The 18,785-nt window shown below is 52.0% G+C and overlaps 1 protein-coding gene and 1 pseudogene across 2 annotated transcripts; both read right to left on the bottom strand.

Moving 5' to 3' along the window:
• Nucleotides 1–424: 424 nt before the first annotated feature.
• Nucleotides 425–18,671, bottom strand: BCL7B (BAF chromatin remodeling complex subunit BCL7B). 2 transcript variants are annotated; one of them, XM_075564869.1, is made up of 6 exons: nt 18,469–18,671; nt 13,777–13,852; nt 7,806–7,902; nt 2,947–3,117; nt 1,658–1,737; nt 425–1,415 (listed from the first exon to the last, which is right to left on the bottom strand). In XM_075564869.1, the coding sequence occupies exons 1-6, from the start codon at nt 18,558–18,560 to the stop codon at nt 1,323–1,325; spliced, it is 609 nt and encodes a 202-aa protein (XP_075420984.1). In that variant the 5' UTR covers nt 18,561–18,671; the 3' UTR covers nt 425–1,322. The 2 variants fall into 2 exon arrangements, with proteins under 2 accessions (XP_075420984.1, XP_075420983.1); XM_075564868.1 differs by lacking the exons at nt 425–1,415; nt 1,658–1,737; nt 2,947–3,117 and adding an exon at nt 5,198–7,177.
• Nucleotides 9,216–11,681, bottom strand: LOC142422257 (cytochrome c oxidase assembly factor 6 homolog pseudogene; annotated as a pseudogene).
• Nucleotides 18,672–18,785: the final 114 nt, after the last annotated feature.

Here is an 18,785-nt window from a genome sequence, read left to right as displayed (position 1 = left end):
ACAGTAACTCGGCGGGTGGTTCCTCAGGGCTGCGGCAGGGGCGGTTTGGGGTGTGGGAAGCTGCTAATAATGGGTACCACAGTGAGGAGACTGTGCTAGGATGGTGGTGATGATTGCCCAGTTCTTTTTAATATATTGAAACCACTGAAATGTATGTGAATATGTCAATAAAACTGTTAGCTGAAAGAAACTCAAGATTCCCTCTTAAGGACTTTGGAAAATATGTATGGCCGCTGGTGGCATTTGGTGTTTACAAGGTCAGAAGTAGAAGAGCAACTACAAGACCCTTCCCAAGGAAGTCTCCAGATCATTTGCATTAGAAGGTGTTGCCAAGGCCACACCCTCCGTGACTTCCCAAGCACCCAGTCACCACCACTTAGCCCAGGCTGCCCCCCCCCACAGAAGCATGTAGCGACCAACAACACATATTTCAAATCATTTTAATTTTAAAAATATTCTATGCAGTGCTAAAATATGTCTTCACTCACTGTTGCCCATTTCCATTTTCTTAAACTTTTTTTTGGAAACAAAAAATAAAAATCACCAAGTTTAATTAAACATGCAGATTTCAAAGAAAAGGAAACCTTCTAGAAAGTCTGAGCGGGGCAAGGGTCCTGTTGTCTGAACCTCACCTTCTTGCTGGGGCGGTTTGTGGCACAAGTGCTGGGGACCGTGGGGGGCAGGGAATGCTGGAATGAAATGTACAGGTGAAAAAAATGTGCATTTGGGGGGGACAGAAAAAGACCTCCGGCAGGGGACAAGGGACTATCAGCAGCGAGAGCGCCTGCTAGCGGCGGGGCCACCTCAGTACCAGGCAAGACATCAGGAGAGCTTTCTGCCTCTGTCTGGAGAAGAGCCCTTCCCCTCCCAAGTCCTTTTCCAACAGCAGCCCCACAGGCCAGCCCACGAAGGAATCTGGTCTCCAGTCAAGTTCAAATATCCCAGGTCCGCTCTTCCCCAGCGGCCTTTCACATCCCACATCCATCTCCTTCCTTTCTTGAAGCGACAGCAGCTCGGTCGGTCCAACGGCTCTGCAGCAGACCGGCTCCCTGGAGGGGCTCCTTGAGCCTGGAGGTGGCCGACGTGCCAGCCTACGCAGGGTGCAACAGGGCCGTGCCTTCTCCTCTCCTCGGGCGCAAGCGGACACAGGTGCTTGGGATGGGAAGATGCTGCTCCCACCCCAAGTCGTATGCCAGCCTTCCAGTCCAGAAGTGCAGGCTCTGGACCCCAGTGCTTGCCCGTACCCCAGCAACACAGCATGGCCAGAACCAGAATGCAATAAATAGAGGCAGGAGGGCCAGGAGGCAGAGGGCGCAGCAGTGCTAGCTCTCAGAGGCTGTCTGCGGCACTGCGGGTTGGTCCACGCAGAAGCGCTTCAGGGGCGGGGCACCCGAGTCTTCCTCTTCTTCTGCGACCTGAGAGAGAGGTGCCAGGGCATTATGTGCCAGAACCTACTGCAAGCCCACCCTGGTTGCACCCCTCTCCTTTCTCACAGGTCATCAAACTCCTTCTGGCCTTACCACCTGGACACCCCACCCCGAGCCCCCGTCCCCGCGCAGGCTCCCCACAGCACAGCCAGGGCTGCAGGACCAATTTCTCACACGGGAAGCCCTTTCCTTTCTTCTCAAAATCCAGGAAAACCAAAGAGCCTCCTGACCTGTGTCTCGAGCGGGACTGGCTCCTCCTTGGTGAGGGTGGGCGGCTCATCAGCCACTTCGGAGGCAGGCAGGGAAGGCTCTGCAAAGGTGGGCAGACAGCAGTCACCACAGGCCCTCAGGAGGCGGCTGGAGCCACCCAGGGGAGCTCTACCACAGCCTGGGGGGGAGTTCTCTGGGTAATGGGGAGGGGACCTGGTGACCAGGGAAGAATGCTGGCCTGCAAACCCAACTTCTCAAGGAGGGAGGGGGATGAACCCACATTCACAGGCACGCTGCAGGATCCGGCTGGGCCCAGGCCTCAGCGGCTCAGCCCAGTGGCTCAGCACCACGAAAGGGTGGCCATGAGGAGCCAACAACATGTCCACAGGCGGCACTTACGGCTGTGTCTGGCCGCTAATCAGCACACAGTACATATGACTGGCAGGGCTAACAGGGAAACATGCTCAATTGTGGTGAAGAGTGGGTTTCCCAAGGTGGGTGCTACCACCCCCAGGGGCACTGGAACGTCCTGGGGCTGCAAAAGCAGACACCCACACTTTATCCTGCATGGTGGATTGTGGTACAAAAGTTCCTCGCGGCCAAGAGGGCACCGTGTACTTTTGCTCTCCCCTGGAACAAGGGGTAGACAGGGCAGGTAAGTTTGGGAGCCTATGGTCTAAGGCAGCCATGCACGGGAGCTTTAGAACGTTTGTGGGGACTCCATTATGAGCATTCCATTCCACCACACACTTTCTGTCTGAAGCGCGCTACGCCTTTGCATTGTAGCCGTGTCATAACCGAGATTTGCAGGGCAACCGGCAAAGGGCATCAACACAAAGGGCATAAAGGCACAAGCCACCGCTGGCTCGGACTCAGGTGACCTTCCTGGACAGAGTACAACTACCCCATGGGGTTTCCAAGGCTGTGAATCTTTACAGAACCGGACGGCCTCCTCTTTCTCCTGCAGAGCAGCTGGGGGAACTCAAACCACTGACCTTCAGGCTAGCAGCTGAGCGCTTGACCACTGTGCCTCTAGGACTGTTTAAACTGACGTCCAGTTGCCCTAGGCAGTGTAATCCCGGACCCCGTCTCCCCACCGCCAGATGGTGCTAACCTTTGGCACCCACTACGAAAAGCGCCTTAGACAGAGCCTGGCTTATTTCTGTCCTCCCGCTGGCGGGACGCAGACACTCATTCCCCAACGCATTCCAGACTGGTGGTCACCGAGGCACGGAGGAACACTCTGGAAGCTCTTCCTCTAGGAAGGGGTAAGGAGAGCAAGCACCAAGGCCCTTCCACCCCGCCTCACCCTCCAGGATCTCCTGCCCCAGAGTCGGGGGCTGGGAGTCGTCGGTGCGGAAATCAGACGTGTGTGCTGGACTCAGGGACTCGCTCTGCTGGGGGCTGGGGCTCGAGTTGGTACTGCTCTCCACCTTCAGCTGATACACGTCCGACACCGAACTCTGGTTGCTGTTTTCGTCTGAAAGCCAAACACAGCAAAGGTGACAGCTGAGGGGTGGGAGTGGAGCGCAGAATGAAGCCCAAGGCCTGGCGCCTCCTTGGGCAGCAGGACATCTGCTGGAGACACGCATGGAAGTTCTGTCAGCCTTTGCAAGTGTGAACGCTTCAGTGAGGAAGGTGAGCAGCCCATGTAATTAGAGCCGCAGGGCCTGCTATCTTCTCCCTGTTGGGGGAGAAGCGGTGCGGAGCGGGGCCTCAGCTCAGGACTTCTCCTCTGTCTTTCACCCAGTGTAAGGTGTGCAGAGAAAACCCCCATCTGTCTGGCTCTAGGGATTGGAAGGAGGTTGGTGGCCACTGAAGGTGGCCAGCTCAGGTCCTCCGCTGCCCAGAATGCAGCTGGCTGCTTCAGCAGGGTCTCAGGGGCCTTCCAGCTGAATGCAGACTGCGGAGTCCACAACACCTCCCTCTCCCAGCCAGCAGCATCGTCACTGACTCCTACTGCCAGGAAGGTGCTCCCTGTCACTCTGCCGCGCTGACCGCCTTGCCTCTGCTTCCGCCTGCCTCGGCCACCTAACTGCTCCCCCTTGCCCAGCTCCCAGTGTCCCCCTTCTCTGGGCTCCCCATGCTGCCTGAAGAAGATACTGGGGCCCAGTGCTTCTCAAGGCTGTTGTGACACAGCCCCACCACGGCCTGATAAAGTCCATCTCAAGCACCCCCAGCTGCACTGTCACCCACTCACATACACCCTTGGTGCCACTGAGCGGGACCCTCCCCTTTGCCCACCTGCTCCTTCTGCTGGTCTAATCCCCCCAGTCACCAAAAAAAGCTGCTCTCTCTTCCACCAGGCAGCACAAGCCTCATTGCCTCCTGGCGGCCCTGCCTCAGGGGCTCCCTGGGGTGCGAATGGCCACCTCTCTTCCATGGTCCCACTAGGTCCTGTGTCCACCTGCACCGATGATGCCATCCACCCGTTTCCTCCCATCACACTCTGGGAAGGCAGTGTCCCGGAGTGAAGCGCTGATCCTTGGAACCCGGGGGTGATATGAAACCCCTGGTACAGAGCAGGGGTTCCTGAAGCCACGTAAGGGAACAAAATGATGGTGACCCCGCCCCTCACAAGTGACCGCCTCTTCCTCTCCTCCCCGTGTTCCCTCTTCAGCTGCTCTTTCCTCCCATGAGGCCATGCGGCAAACACAGCTCTGTCCCTTTGGGCTTGGCGGGGCATCACGCAAACCCAACCCACTGGCCTCGAGTCAGTCCTGGCTGCCAGGACCCTGTACGGACAGTGTACCACTGCCCCAGAGGATGCCCAAGGTTCTCTGGACGCCCTCGCGGAAGCAGGTGACCTCCTCTTTCCCCTTGCAAAGGGTGGCTGGTGCCCTCGAACCACTGATCTTCCCCTTTAATCAAAGCGCCACTGAGGAGTGCTCCTCTCTGCTGATCTGGTTCTCTAAAGAGGAAAAACGCTACTGGCCCGGTTTCTATCACAGGCTGACAGGAAGAGAAGCCTGAGCTTGGGACTCACTTTCTGGGGGGCGAAAGGGGATGACGGCCCTACCAGCACCCAGAGGGCCTTCACTCAAAGACAGAGTTGGGTGGCGTGACTCCAGCGGACAGGCTCTTCTGGGGCCCTGTCATCTCACAGACATCTAAAGAACAAAGCTGTCAGGTCCTGAGGATCCAGGAGCTTACAGGATCACTTCTGAGTTATGGGACATTAGGGACTTCTGGAAAGTGGGCATCCTACCATTGGTCTGGTAGGGCTCTGGGGAGGCTCACAGGGAAGGTAGTAGTTAAGGTGCTCAGCAAAACACCAGCCAGATCAAGCCCTGGACCGATTCACAGAATTATTTTTCTTCTTCTCAAAAGGTTCCTCTAAGGCAGTGGATCTCAACCTTCCTCACGCCGTGACCCTTTCACATAGCTCCTCATGTGGTGGTGACCCCCCAACCATAACATTATTTTTGTTGCTACTTCATAACTGTAATTTTGCTACTGTTATGAATCATCATGTAAATATCTAAAATTCAGGACATATTCTCATTGTTACAAATTGAACATAATGAAAGCATAGTAATTAATCATGAGACTATGAAATATTTACATATTGTAAAATAATATACTGTGAAATGTTTATTTCTAATTACAAAATAATGAAATATTTCTAATTATAAAATAAATGAAAGTTTGTCTTGAAGCATGGGTAACAGTCTTACTATAGCAATAGTAAACTACATTGCTACATTTTGGGACAGTATGCATAAAGTCAACATCAGTGCGAAGACTGAGATAGCTTCTTTCTCATCAGATCAGACATTCTCAGGACAGTCTTTGCAAGAGCACAATGAAGATCATCTTCCACCACACGTCTACTTCATTATTTAGACATGATAACCAACAAGCTGGAAAACCCTGTTTCACAAAGATATGTTGTTGGAAATGGAAGAAGGCGCAACATAGTCTCAGACAGAATGGGATATGACTGCAGACACTTGATCCATAATTTTGTAACTGGCATTGTGGAGAAATCAGTTCTCACTGTATCGCTGTTAGTAAGTTCAATGAACTCCTCTTGTGCTGTCTCAGGAACATCTTCCACTTTGTGAATGGGCTTCTGGACAACTGCAAATGGGGTGTCAGGTAGATTTGGAAAGTATGATGATATTTCGTATGTAAGCATGTGCAAGAGTTCTTTCAAAATTATCATCGTAATCCTTTTGTCTGGTTCAATGTCATGTTCCTCAAAGAAAGTAGATAAGGCAGGCAACATGTAAATTTTATTTTCATCCAATTTTTTTTTTTTTGCCAAAGCTGAAGTTTCATTTGGAATCATTGGATCTTTTCAGACAAATCAAGGCATGTTGCATTTGGTCCTTGCAGTGATAAATTTAACTCATTCAATATGTCAAAGATGTCAACCAAGCAAGCTATTCCTGCAGTTCATTTTTCTCACTGAAAAGTGCTTTGAACTGCGGTCTTGCTTTCTGATTAAAAAACGTTTTGAATTTATTATGAAGCTCAAAAACACATTTTAAAACCTTTTCTCTCAACAACCATCTCACTTCAGTGTGAAATAGTGGAGCATTATTCGGTGCATCCAACTTGTTGCACAGTTGCGAAAACAGCTGTTTATAAAGTGCTCGCCTTTACAAAATTGACAGAACTTATGCTTTTCATTATTTCTTGTAACTCTTGTGGCAGCGTCTTCATTGCTAATCTTTGCCGATGAATCATACAGTGAGTTCTGATGACTTTTGGTGACTCATTCAGCACCAAACGTTCAAATCCAGATCGACATCCTAGCATAGCTGGAGCCCCATCTGTGCAAACACCACAAACCTTTTTCCAAGAGATCTTATGCTCTTTCAGAAATGAACCAACTGTGTCAAATACATCACATGCAGTTGTCGTCTTTTCAAGAGGTTTGCAAAAAAGGAAACTCATCTTTAAAGTCGCCATCATTAATATACCTCACGTGAACCAGTAACTGTGAATAGTTTGCAACGTCTGTAGATTCGTCAAGCTGGATGCTAAATATTGGAAGTGGAGCAGATTTCATTTCCTGGGTGACCTGATCAAGAATATCAGCAGACATGTCATCTATTCGTCTGTGGACAGTGTCGTTAGATAAAGGAACTGTACTCAATTTTTAACAAATTCATCTCTGACCATAACTCGAATGTCTTTGGCCACTGGCAACAGTAAATCCTCAGCAATGGTGTGAGGTTTCACAGCTCTGGCGATTCTGAGTGCCACCAAATATGCAGCTTCAATGGCTGCTACGTTTTGTTTGTGGTACTTGCCACCAGTGTCATGTCTGTCTTTCTTGAGTCCATCAGCTTTGCTTCTAAAATAGTTGGTATCCTTGCCGGCAAAGCTCGGATGCTTGCTATTAAAATGGTGTTTGAGTTTGTCCGGCTTCATAGATTTGGCTGATAGAACTTCACAACAAGTAACACACTGCGGTTTCTCAATTCCTGCTGTAATTATTGAGGTAAAACCATACTGTAAAAAGTCCTCACTATATTTTCTTTTCTTAACGTTCTTCTCTACACGATCCATTGTCATGGGATGGTTCACTAATGAAAATAATATATAACAATAGCTTTAATAATACAAAAGATGATACATGACATAGTTCAGTCAATACAGTTCATTAAAGTTTCCTATGATTTACCATTCTGTGTTTTTACATACCTGTTACTATCACAAGGGGGCAGTATTCACATCAACCACAGCTGAACATAAAAAGACCGACCAGCATCCAGAATAAGTTCCCATGGTACAGATATATATATTTTGGCAATAGTTGATTTTACAGTATATGATTTTACATTTACTCAGTAATTAAAATTCATGAAGTGTCATTTTAACTCCAAAACTGCTGCTTTCAACATAGCCATTGCTTTCTACACAGTAACTGCTCTCTACGTGTGGCACCAACCCTGTCACATACACCTGTATTTGTATGGGGTGTATGTGATGGGGTTGGCACGATGATGTTATCACGCTGAGTACTCATATGTGGAGACAAGTAGAGGAGTCGTGTCTTGGTTCCTAAGACCATGGGAAAGATGTGTTTTCTGATAGTCTTAGGTGACCCCTGTGAAAGGGTCATTTGACCCCTAAGGGGGTCATGACCCACAGGTTGAGAACTGCTGCTCTAAGAGGCCATTTTCCTGCAAGGAAGACGTGGATGCAACTCACCCTGGAACTCAAGGAGGAGAGAGGAATTGGCTGAGGCATCCGAGGGAAAGCCATTAGGTTCCCGGGCTGCTGAACTGTTCGATTTTGACTTTTCTTTCTAGAAAGGGAACAAAAGAGGAACGTGATATTGCCGAGCAGGACCCACAGCAAGGGAAGAGGGTGCTGCCAGCGAGACCCTAGGTCTGGATGAGGCCTGGGCCAGGGGAGAACACAGGCGTCATGGAAAGACTCTGGGGCAGTGGTGCCGAACCCTGCTGGTGTCTACCCGATGGTGTGAGGCCCCGAGACGGCTATGTGACTCCACTACAGCTCCCGGTGGCCTCCCTTCAGCTTCCCACCCTTGGCCACACACTCTACCCAAGGCTCCCCTCGGTGACTGGGCGAGAACCATGCAGCACTCCTGTGAGAGAAGTCCTGCTTTAGGAGCAGAGCAGGGCAAGCAGAAAGCAAGAACAGACTGGACTGCTGGCTGGACACGGGGATGCGGGCTGCGGCCAGAAGGCCCTGCGCACTCTAATCCTAAGCCATCAGCCCCACCCGGCCACCTTGCCCTACAGCGCCAGCTCTCTCCTGCAGGATGCAAGTGACATGGGCAGGGGAGACGCAAAGTCTTGAGGAGCCACCAACATGTCCGCCCAGCGCTGAGGGAGTGACCCATCCGAGCATTGCAAATGAGAACATCCAAAAGTCAGAAGTTTCCACCGGGCAGAGCGCAAATGGACCTCTCCATACTTCTTTCTAGGGCTCCATTTAGCATTGACATGGGGACTAGGAGCACCATTTAGTTGGAGTTGATAATGCTCACTCTCCTCTCAGCAAGAAAGCCACACTGATGGCACTGTTTCCTATTGTCATACGCAGACATCGTTGTGACATCATCACAGACCCGGGACCGGTTTGCTGGGCATGCCAAACGACGACTTTAAAAACACCCTCTTACTGTGACTGCATGAGACCATCATCTCTGCAGTCAACAACTCAAACAACTTCTCAAGCCTCCTGATGGCATGGCTTGCCCTCTTTTCCCAACCCCCAGCTCCTTCTCCCCCTTCACTCCAGTTAACACCTGTCTACCAACTAGCCTAGACCTTCCCCCTCCCTCACCCCCTCCGACCCTGGTAACCAGGAGTCTTAAGAACATGACTTTGCAAGGCTGTCGACTATTCCAGAAGGAGGCCTGGTGGCATAGTACAAAGCACTTAGCTGCTAACTGAAAAGTCGGTGGTTTGAACCCACCAGCTGGCTCCATGGGGAAAGATGAGGCCGCCTGCTCTGTCAAGATGACAACATTGGAAACCCCATGGAGGAGCCCCAGGAAAGCTCATCAAAGACCTTGTTCCCCAGCAATGACAGCGTACTTGCTCAGTCTTCAAGGACAGCAAGAGCTGCCCTAGCGCATGTCCTCTCCCTATCCACCCCCAGTCCTGGCCTGTCTCTTCAGTCTTGCCCACCGGCAGTGAAAAGATGTTGGGCAACCTTAACTTCACATTTTTGCCATCTTGGTTTCATAACGATTATTAGGAATTATAGCCATACTTCTTTTTTGTGTGTTTTATTATAAGTTTTATTTTCTTAAAATATAGGCTTTATAAACATAATATATTTTACACCATTTACTTCAATTATTCATAGTCCAATGAATCCTGTTATTTGATTACTTTAGTTATTAAGAGTCCTTTATAGAGAACAAGTATTGACATTTACCTTAATTCAAACAGTACTGGTAATCACTATTGTCCTTAAGGCTAACAGAGCTGTGTGTGTGTATAGTCAAGTTCTGTGAATAATTCAGGTTCAGTCCAGGATTTTGCAGTTATTGTTGAAGACTGGAATTGTCCTGCTTCAAATTTTTCTTTGAGTTTTAAGTAGTCTCTTCTTTTATTTTATTTATTTAGTCTCTTCTTTTATCAAAACATTTTATCCATTGTTGGGGCAACTCGATTCAAGTGAGCTTCTTAGCGTCTTGCACTGAGACGCGTCCCCCTTACTCTCATCTGAACGCTTCCATACTCATCTCAGGCTCCCCAGCGAGCCGCCTTTCTTTCACAGACGGGGCTGCCCTTCCCAGTGGGATGAGGCTGCTCGTCCTGGTCTCTGCTCAGCGCAGGGCTCAATTGCGTCCAACGACCCGTCTCCCATGCTCAAGAACACAGACTTCACGCAATCAATCACTTTGACTCCGGCTGGGCTGCAGTTAGAAATGTTTTCCCAGTCGGCCACCTCCCTTTTTCCTCTAAGTCTCTCGAACTCTATCACCTTAAGGGGTTAACAACGCCCCTACGCTGCTGTACAAATGAAGTGCACGGGGACCAAAGTATCCACAGCAGGACGACCCGTGCTACCGAATCCCCGGAAGCACCTGAGGCTCAGGGCAAGTCCCTGCCGAGTGTACACTGCCCGCCGGCCCAGGAGCCGTGCTACTGAGTCCCCTGGAAGAACCTGCGGCTCAGGGCAAGCCCCTGCTGAGTCTACACGGCCCATAGGCCCAGGAACCAGCCCCAACCTCAGGGTCTGCCGGGAACCCACGTCATACAAACCAACACCCGTGGAGCTTGGTGAGTCAGGCTGGATGCCCCAAGGGCCGCAAACAACCCACCCTCCCCAGAAGGAGAACCCCCGACCACTCTGCGGCTGGAGATGACCTCCCGTAGCCATACTTCTTGACTTCCTTCAGACATCAAACTAGTTTTGTACAAATGCATATAAAAGAAAGAAGTTTAATAGTGGTTATCCGGAGACGATACGTTTCTGCTAGAAAGGAGGCCTGCTGGTGCAGTGATTGAAGCGCTCGGCTGCCAACCAGAAGCATGGAGGTAGGCACCCACCAGCTGCTCCACGGGCCAAAGAAGCGGCCGTCGGTCTCTTTCAGTAGAGGATTCACAGCACTGGGACCCGACAGAGCACTGCGACTCTGAACCTAGCTGGTCTCTACGAGTGGAAATCCACTGCAGGGAACAGGTTCTGACTGGCTTTGTCTTATTGAAGGGACCACAGACAGAAGTATTGATACCATTGAGTCACTAAAGGATTGGTGTCCTGAACAAAGAAATCCAGAAAAGTCAGAAGGACCACAAACAGAAAAGTTGACCAAAGACTTAAATGGGCATTCCCTAAAAGAGGAAGTTCAAGAGATGGACTGATGGCAAGACCACAGCTCCCAGAGGTTGGGAGGGCATCATTTAATCATCCTCCAGTTAGCGATATGATGTGAGTAGCAAATCAGTTGGAAGGGGAGTTTTCTCGGGGGTGTGGCCTGCCCCCAGTGCATTTGGATGTTATGGTGAAGTCTATTATTGTTAGGTGCCATCGAGTCAGGTCCAACTCACAATGACCCTATCTATGCACACTGTCCTGCCGCATCCTTACAACTGTCCCTCAGCCCGAGCCAGTTGTCACACAAAGTGTGTCAGTCAGTCCACCCCCTCGAGAGCCGTCCTCTTTGTCGCTGCCCTCTACTTTACCAAGTGCGATGTCCTTCTCGTGACAATACATCCAAAGTATGCAAGACAAAGTCTTTCCATCCCTTGCGCCTCTAAGGAGCACGCTGACCGTACTTCTTCCAAGACAGGTGGATTTGTCCTCTTGGCAGTCCTTGTCTTCTCCAGCACCATTAAAATACATCAATTCTTCTTCTTTGGACTTCCTTATTCAATGTTCAATTTTCAAATGCATATGAGAAAATGGAAAGTACCCTGGCTTGGGTCAGGCACACCTTAGTCCTCAAAGTAACCCCATTGCTTTTCAACACTCTTCTGCAGATGATGAACCTGATGAAGCGCCTCTTTTGATCTCTTGACTGCAGTTTCCATGAACACTGATTGAGAATCCAAGCAAGACAAAATCCTTCACAACTTCAACTTTTTTACCATTTACCATGACGTGACCTATTGGTCCAGTGTGAGGATTTGGGTCTTCTTGGTGTCAATGAGTCATAACCCACACTGAAGCCTGCGATCTTCGATCCACATCAGCAAGTGCTTCAAAACCTGCTCACTTTCGGGAAGCAAGGCACGGTTGGTATGCTCATTCAACCCTGCTCTTGTTTCGTCATCCCCTGACCGCAGATGGTGGGCTACCACCATCAGCCCAGTATCACGGGTCAGGAGAAGTTTCCTGCCTGACTTGACAGCCTCGACCACTTCCTGCAATGGCCGTCACTGGTTTTGTTCCTTTCAGAACCAGCCCTGGACAGCTAATAAACACCGAAAAGGCACTCAGTCTTCTTAGGGATTATGTAAACAAGCCATCAAAGTGGAACCACGAGGAGAACATTCCTGTTTTCAGGTGGCGTGTACACTGGCACAATCACTTGGAAAATAGCTCATCGTTAACGAACCCAAACCCCAAACTCGCTGCCATCGAGTTGACTCTCACAGGCCCCCTGCAGGACAGCGCAGAACTGCCGGGGTCGGTTTTCCACACTGCAACTTTTTACGGCAGCAGAGAAAGCCTCATTCTTCTCCCAAACACTAAATAGTATAGTACTAAGTCAAAATATACACCCGAAGCCCAGCAATTCCTGTCTCGGGCTCTCCTGTAGGAAAAAGCATACACCTGTGGTGCAACACGCACTGCTGCGGCTGCCTTCTCCTACCGCCAACGGGTAGCGCAGGGCCGACGCCCCCTGTGAGTGCCCTGACTGTATGTCACTCTTTCCGAGGGCAGAAAGGAGCGGTTGGTGGGTTCCCGTAGTGGACCATGCAGTCCGCCGCCAGGGTGGAGCCACTCGGCCCCCAGGACTCCTGGTGCAGTTCTCAGGTGCTGTCAGGTCAGCCCGGCTAACAGAGGCCCCACTAGGTCAGAGTGACCTGCCAGGTCCTGTGCCAGGCTCACAACTGCTGCAGTGTTGCAGCCCGCGGTGGGAGCCACTGTGTGCTCCCCTAGGTCACTGACACAGTGTCCTTCCCCAGGGACTGGCCCCTTCTGACCGTGTGCCCAAGCCTATGTCTGCAAGGAGCATTATGCTTCTCCTTCTTCCCAGACAGAATGAAGGACGAGACTGAGCTTTTAGTGACCAGCTCCTGAAAGGGGCCTGGCCAGTCCGGTACTCTCTGACTGGGGCGGGGAGAACCAGCAGAGCAGAAGGGCTGGCCTTGGCCTGTCTGGCAGAGGCTGCAAGGAAAGAGTTCTAACCAGAGGCTCAACTGTGGGTGGCTGGGCCAGAGAGAGCTGTTGCTGCGGAAGTGGTTGGTGATGAGGAAGGGTCATGTGGGGTAGGGGAGAAGAGATCCAAACAAACCCACGAGAGAACCAGCAGAAAGGAGTGCATATGGACATAACTCAGCTCCTTGCTCTTGACTTTCATTCAGCAAGCGGCCTACATTTCCCACAGGCTAGGCCATGGACCGGACTGCAGGCAGGCAGGCAGGCAGGCAGGCAGGCAGGCAGGCAGGCAGGCAGGCAGGCAGGCAGGCAGGCAGGCAGGCAGGCAGGCAGCATCCCAGCAGCAGGCTTGCTCAGAGCCTTCTCGTGCTGGTCACCACTGAGCTAGTCGGTCCCACTCCTGCTGCTGCTGTGTGAGCAGAGGGACTGCTCCGGGGGGTTTCCCAGGCCATGTGCACCCTTTTGGAAGGAAGCAGACTACCGGGCTTGTCCTCCGTGGTGCTTTGGGGTGAGCTTACCCACCCCAGGACTCCAAAAGCGCCAGGGTTCGCTGGCCATTAGGATGCGGTGGCAACTGCTCAGCTCTGCCGCTGTCACTTAATGGCGGCACAGACAATGAGGGCAACGGCTCAGCTGTGTTCCAGGAGAACTGGATGGACCTGCCTAGGGAAGGGATCGAGAAGGGCCGGGAGTGTGCCAAGACTTGGAGAAGTGGCAGGGGCAGACAGGGACGTATGGCCAGAGGGCCTCGCAGGGACCAAGGGCAGAGGGTGCCTGCCAGTGTGTATGCTCCCTTCCAGTCTGTACAACTGAGACAGAGACATTTTTTTTAAGTTGACTTTTTGTTTTGCCTTCTTCCCACACTTACCTCCTTGCTGTCTGTCACAGGAACCCACTTAAATATCCTCAGGGACGTGTCACCCACGGTCACCCATTTTTTCTCCCTAGAAGAAAGACATTTCTTAGAACTGATCATACCAGAGGGGATTCTCTGTCCACAAGCGGTGTTTTCTGCCTCTCAGGGGAGCGCCCCCCCCCCCCCCGTCGGAATGCCCTACATATGCAGCCGTCCCTTCCGTTATCAGCTGCTGCAGAGTCCGTTCCAACTCACAGAGACCCAGTGGACAACACAACAAAGCACCGCCAGTCCTGGGCCATCTTCACAATTGTCCTTGTTTTGGACCCATTGCTGCAGCCACCTTGTCAATCATCTCCCTGAGGGCATCCCTCTTTTCTACTGCCCCTCCGCTCTACCAAGCATGACGTCCTCCACGAACTGGCTTCTCTTGATAACAGGTCCTCAGCATGTGAGACGAAGTCTCACCATCCTTGTTTCCAACCTTCTTCCATCCCAGAGTGGCTCATCCTTGTGGCAGTCCACCGTACTTTCGACAGTCTTCACCAGCACCATCATTCAAACACACCGGTTTTCCTTCAGTCTTCCTTTCGGTCCAACTTTCACAAGCATATGAGGCAACCGAAAATACCAATAATCCCTTCCCGAAAGGACTGCTGGATGCCAAATGCCTTTGGTTCAGACCCCACTCCGTGCCACTTCCCAGCTAGTGTGATAAAGCCCTTGGACCTTGTGGACTACACCAGCAAGAAGGACACAGAATTCTCAGACTTGGGTAGGGACCCAAGTTCACTCCATTCCACAGGTAGTGAAAGACCTCTTATACAAGGGCATGACAGGGATAAAGGATGCATATGATGTGATCCCTATTCCCCTGGGAGCTCCAAGAGAGGGGGGCAGGGAGATAAGGAAGGAAACCATTGTAACAAGCCGGTGGCCAGGGAGCCGAGAAGGCCAAAGCCCCAGTTAGAGCAGTTAGCCCCTGGAGCAGAGAGCTCCTCGGACTCCGCAGGAGCCCGGAGGTGAAGAGAATCAAGGCTGTTTGAAGACACCATCAGCAGCCGGGCTGCATGCCTCCCGCTGTCCCGGCTGCGCCTCACCTACCTTCTGGAGGAGGTATGGCCCACGCCCTGGGAAAGGTGGCTTTAAAGGATGGGACCGGCAGTGTCACAGTGGGAGCTACCACTCCTAGTGCAGGGCACCGAAATGACTGGGGTGGGGCTGGAGGGCTGCAAAAGCAGATACCCACACTTTATCCTGGATGATGGGCTGCAGTACGAAAGTGTTTTTCATTGCCAGGAGGACTCTGAGTACTTTTTTTGTTAGTCCAGGTAGACTAGAGAAGCAAATTCATTGATACTCATGTGTCCAAGAGTTTTATATAAAGGGCAATTATATATTACGAAAACATTCCAACCTAGTCCAATCCAAGCCCATAATTCCAGTATCAGCCCATATGGCCAATACTGATCCACAAAGTCCCCTTCAGACTCATGAAACACATGCAATGATGTGGCATGCAGGATGATCACAGGCCAGTGGGTAGAAAGTCTTTGGGTCCAGTGGCGTTGTAAGCATCCTAGTGCTGGCAGGGGTCTCCATGTGGTTTCTCCAACTAAGGGCACTAGCATAATTCCGTGTGTCTTGTCAGTAGAGTGTCTTCCAGGGAGTGAACCCAGAAAGAAGTATCTCCCGCCTCCAAGGAAGAAATATAGGATTTCCCAGAATTCTCAGGAGAAGGCCAGGCCAACACAGAGGCTTCATTGGCTATGATCTGATTGACAGGCTACACTCCACCCCCACACTCTTAATCCTCAAACTGACAAACTATTATATTGCTACCACTTTCCCCTCCACCCGAAAAGGGGATGACGGAGAAGAGATTGAAGTGGTCAAGGATTTTGTCTTGCTTGGATCCACAATTAGTGTATATGGAAGCAGCAGTTAAGAGATGAAATGACAAATGCATTGGGTAAATCTGTGGCACCTCTTTAAAGTATGGAAGAGCAAGGATGTACTTTGCGTACTAAGGTGCACCCAACCCAAGCCAGGGTACCTTTCAATTGCCTCATGTGAAAGCTGGACAATGAATTTTGAAAAATCCAAACCAGAGAAGAACTGATGCATTTGAATGACAGTACTGGCAAAGAATATTCAAAATACCATGGACCGCCAACAGAACGGGCAAATCTGTCTTGGAATGACAGCCACAGTGCTCCTGATGGTGACACTTTGTCTCACATGCTACAAACGTGCTATCAGGACTGACCCGGTCTTCGGAGAAGGAAACCATGCTTGGCAAAGGATAGGCGGAGAGAGAAAGGCCCTCAAAGAGATGGATTGATTCAGGGCTACAACAAAAGGCTCAGACATAGGAACAATTGTGAGACTGGCGCAGGGCCAGGCAGTGTTTCATTTTGTTGTACACAGGGCCGCCAAGTCTCCAGGCTGCTCTCGGCTTACATTACTGGGTGCTGAACAGGTTCCAGCAGAGCTTCCAGACTCAGAAAGCTAAGAAGGAAGGTCTGAGCGTCTAATTCTGAAAAGCAGCTCTCAAGGGTCCAAGTCTCCAGTCCATCAAGAGGAGTGAGTCACTCTGCTGGCCCTGGGGTCACCATGAACCAGGACCAACCTGATGGCTGTAAACAGAGATGATCCCTTAGATCCCGCTACGCACACAAGGTACATGAACAAAAGCATGAGAGGGATAAAAGTCTTGTCCTGAGTCAAATGCCAGTGTTCTGATCTGGCTCCTGGAGGTTCTTTGTAGGCAGGCTGTCTGTCAGCAGGAAAGACGGTCGAATGGAGAGACACTTGGTAGCAGATGTGAACCAGCTCATTTCCTGTTTGAATGTGTGATTACCAAAAAAAATCAAAATGAGCCGACGTGGTTCAGCAAACGCTACCTGCACAGGAACAGAGTGTGATTTAGCGTGATGCTTGGTCCCAGGCAGGCCATTCCATTTCCTTGATACTCAAGAAACATTTCATGTACAAGACCCTGGGGATGAAGCCAGGGAAAGATTCCCATCCCTATCCTCCCAGGGGCCCTGGTGGTGTAGTGGTTGAGTTGGGCTGCCAACCACCAGGTCAGCAGTTCAAAACCACTTACCTCTCTTGAGTAGGACAGGGTTTTCTACTCCTGCAAAGACTCACCGTCTTAGAAACCCCCAGGGGCAGTTCTACCCTGTCCTATGAGGTCTTTATGAGTCAGAATCAACTCAATGGCAGTGAGTTTGTTCGACTCTCCCAGAGCCAGCCTAAACAACTTACTTCACAAGGAGCTAGTCAATCATTTGGGTTTTTTTCCCCCAATCATGTTTTAATCATATAAAATTGCCATTTCTGTAGGTAAAATGTAAACATAAAGGAATTTCTCAGGCTTGAGCAAAGACCGATGAAGTGGAGCTGGTCTAGATAGCGGCTGTTGGTAGGTGTGACTGAAGGAGCAACTTTGGGGCTAAGATCTACAAGCTAGGCCTGCGATGGGGGGAGGGGGGGACAGCCTCCCAGGCAAGAGGGCGGACAGAGGAGACGACTCTTCGGCCAAGTGCAAGAGGAGGCCACTCTAGTCATCCATCCCTGGGGCTGGGACACAGCTTTCACTCTTAGAAGATCACTCCGGTAACTGCAAGCGAGGAAATGGCATCCCTCAGGCTGCCATGGGGTGAATGGGCAGGGGAGACAGCACCAATCTAGATGAGGGGGCAGCTACCTGACCTAGGCTGCTGGTGAGAACACAGACTGGGGGGACAGGGGGAGGAAGATCAAGTCTTAGGTGCAACTAAAACCTAGCCATCGATTTAGGGGGAAAAATAACTCATTACTGAGTTCCCAGTTCTAATAAGATGCCCTTGGATAGAGATTTAAGGAGCTTCCTCTTGTAAGGAAACAAGCAAAGTACAATTACTGACCTGGGTAAAGATGTCCCCCAAAAGGGTGGAGGGCGGGGGATGGGAGGAGTTAGGGAAATGTTCCAGAAGGGAACAAACATCGACTCCAACCAGCCGGGCTTTTAATGGGGGACATGAGAAGGCATCGGGTAATTGGCAGTACAACGTGAAAATGTGGTGCAAACAGCCGCTCACGGTGTCATTAATGACGGGGCGTTTCCTACCAAGACGGCAGAAAACACCACGCAGGTTTGCCGCGCGGGGGTCGGGTCGGAAGGCCCGCCTGAAGGATGCTGGAGGAGGAGATGGGCTTCCATTTCATTGGCCCGGCTGGCTTCGCGCGAGCAGGTGGACGGACAAACTCTGGCTAAACTTAATTGCGTGTACACAGGGAGCGCTCGGGATGGCGCACTCCACACTTAACGGTCGCGAGCTATTAGGATGGGCCCTCGGGAGACGCGCTCGAGGAGGCCCGGGAAGCCCGGGGCGCGGGCGCCGCTCCGGCCCGAGCGAAGGGGCCCGGCCGGGCCGCGGCGCGCAAGGCCCCGGGACCGCTCTCCGGCCGGAAGCCCGCAACCCCTCCCGAGCGACGCGCGGCCAAGTGGGCAGGCCCAGCAGCCGGGCGGGCCGCTGATTGGTCGCGGCCGGCACGCCCTCTGACCTCACGCCGACGCGCGGGACCCTCCTCCCACCTTCCCCTCGCCCCCTCCCCCAGCGCCGGCCGGTCCGCTCCCACCCCGCAAGCCAATCAGGTGCCCCCTGGGGCCCGGGCCCGCGACGCCCGCCTGGGCCCGCGCCTCCGGCCCCTCACCATTTCCGCACTTTTTCGATGGCCGCCATCACCTTCTTGATGTCATCCTTGGCCCGGCTGCGGGTCTCGGCCCGGACCGACCGGCCCGACATGGCGGCGGTGGGAGCGGCGGGGGCCAGGGCACTGCTCCCAGGACACGGGAATTGCGCGCCGCCGCCCGCGCCGCCGTCCGCCGCAGCAGCGTCACCGCCGCCGCCGTCGCCCCTTCCGCGCGCGCGCGTGCGCGAGGGAGCGCGCGCACCCGCCCGCCTCCTGGGGCTCGAGGCCTCAGCGCGCTTGCGCGCCCGCCGCGGGCGTCCCTCCCCGAGCGCCCGGGA

The sequence above is a fragment of the Tenrec ecaudatus genome, chromosome 12 (assembly GCF_050624435.1).
Source record: "Tenrec ecaudatus isolate mTenEca1 chromosome 12, mTenEca1.hap1, whole genome shotgun sequence".
Classification (NCBI taxonomy): Eukaryota; Metazoa; Chordata; class Mammalia; order Afrosoricida; family Tenrecidae; genus Tenrec; species Tenrec ecaudatus.
Note: the sequence above shows the minus strand (reverse complement) of the source record. Positions and strands in the feature narration are given on the sequence as shown.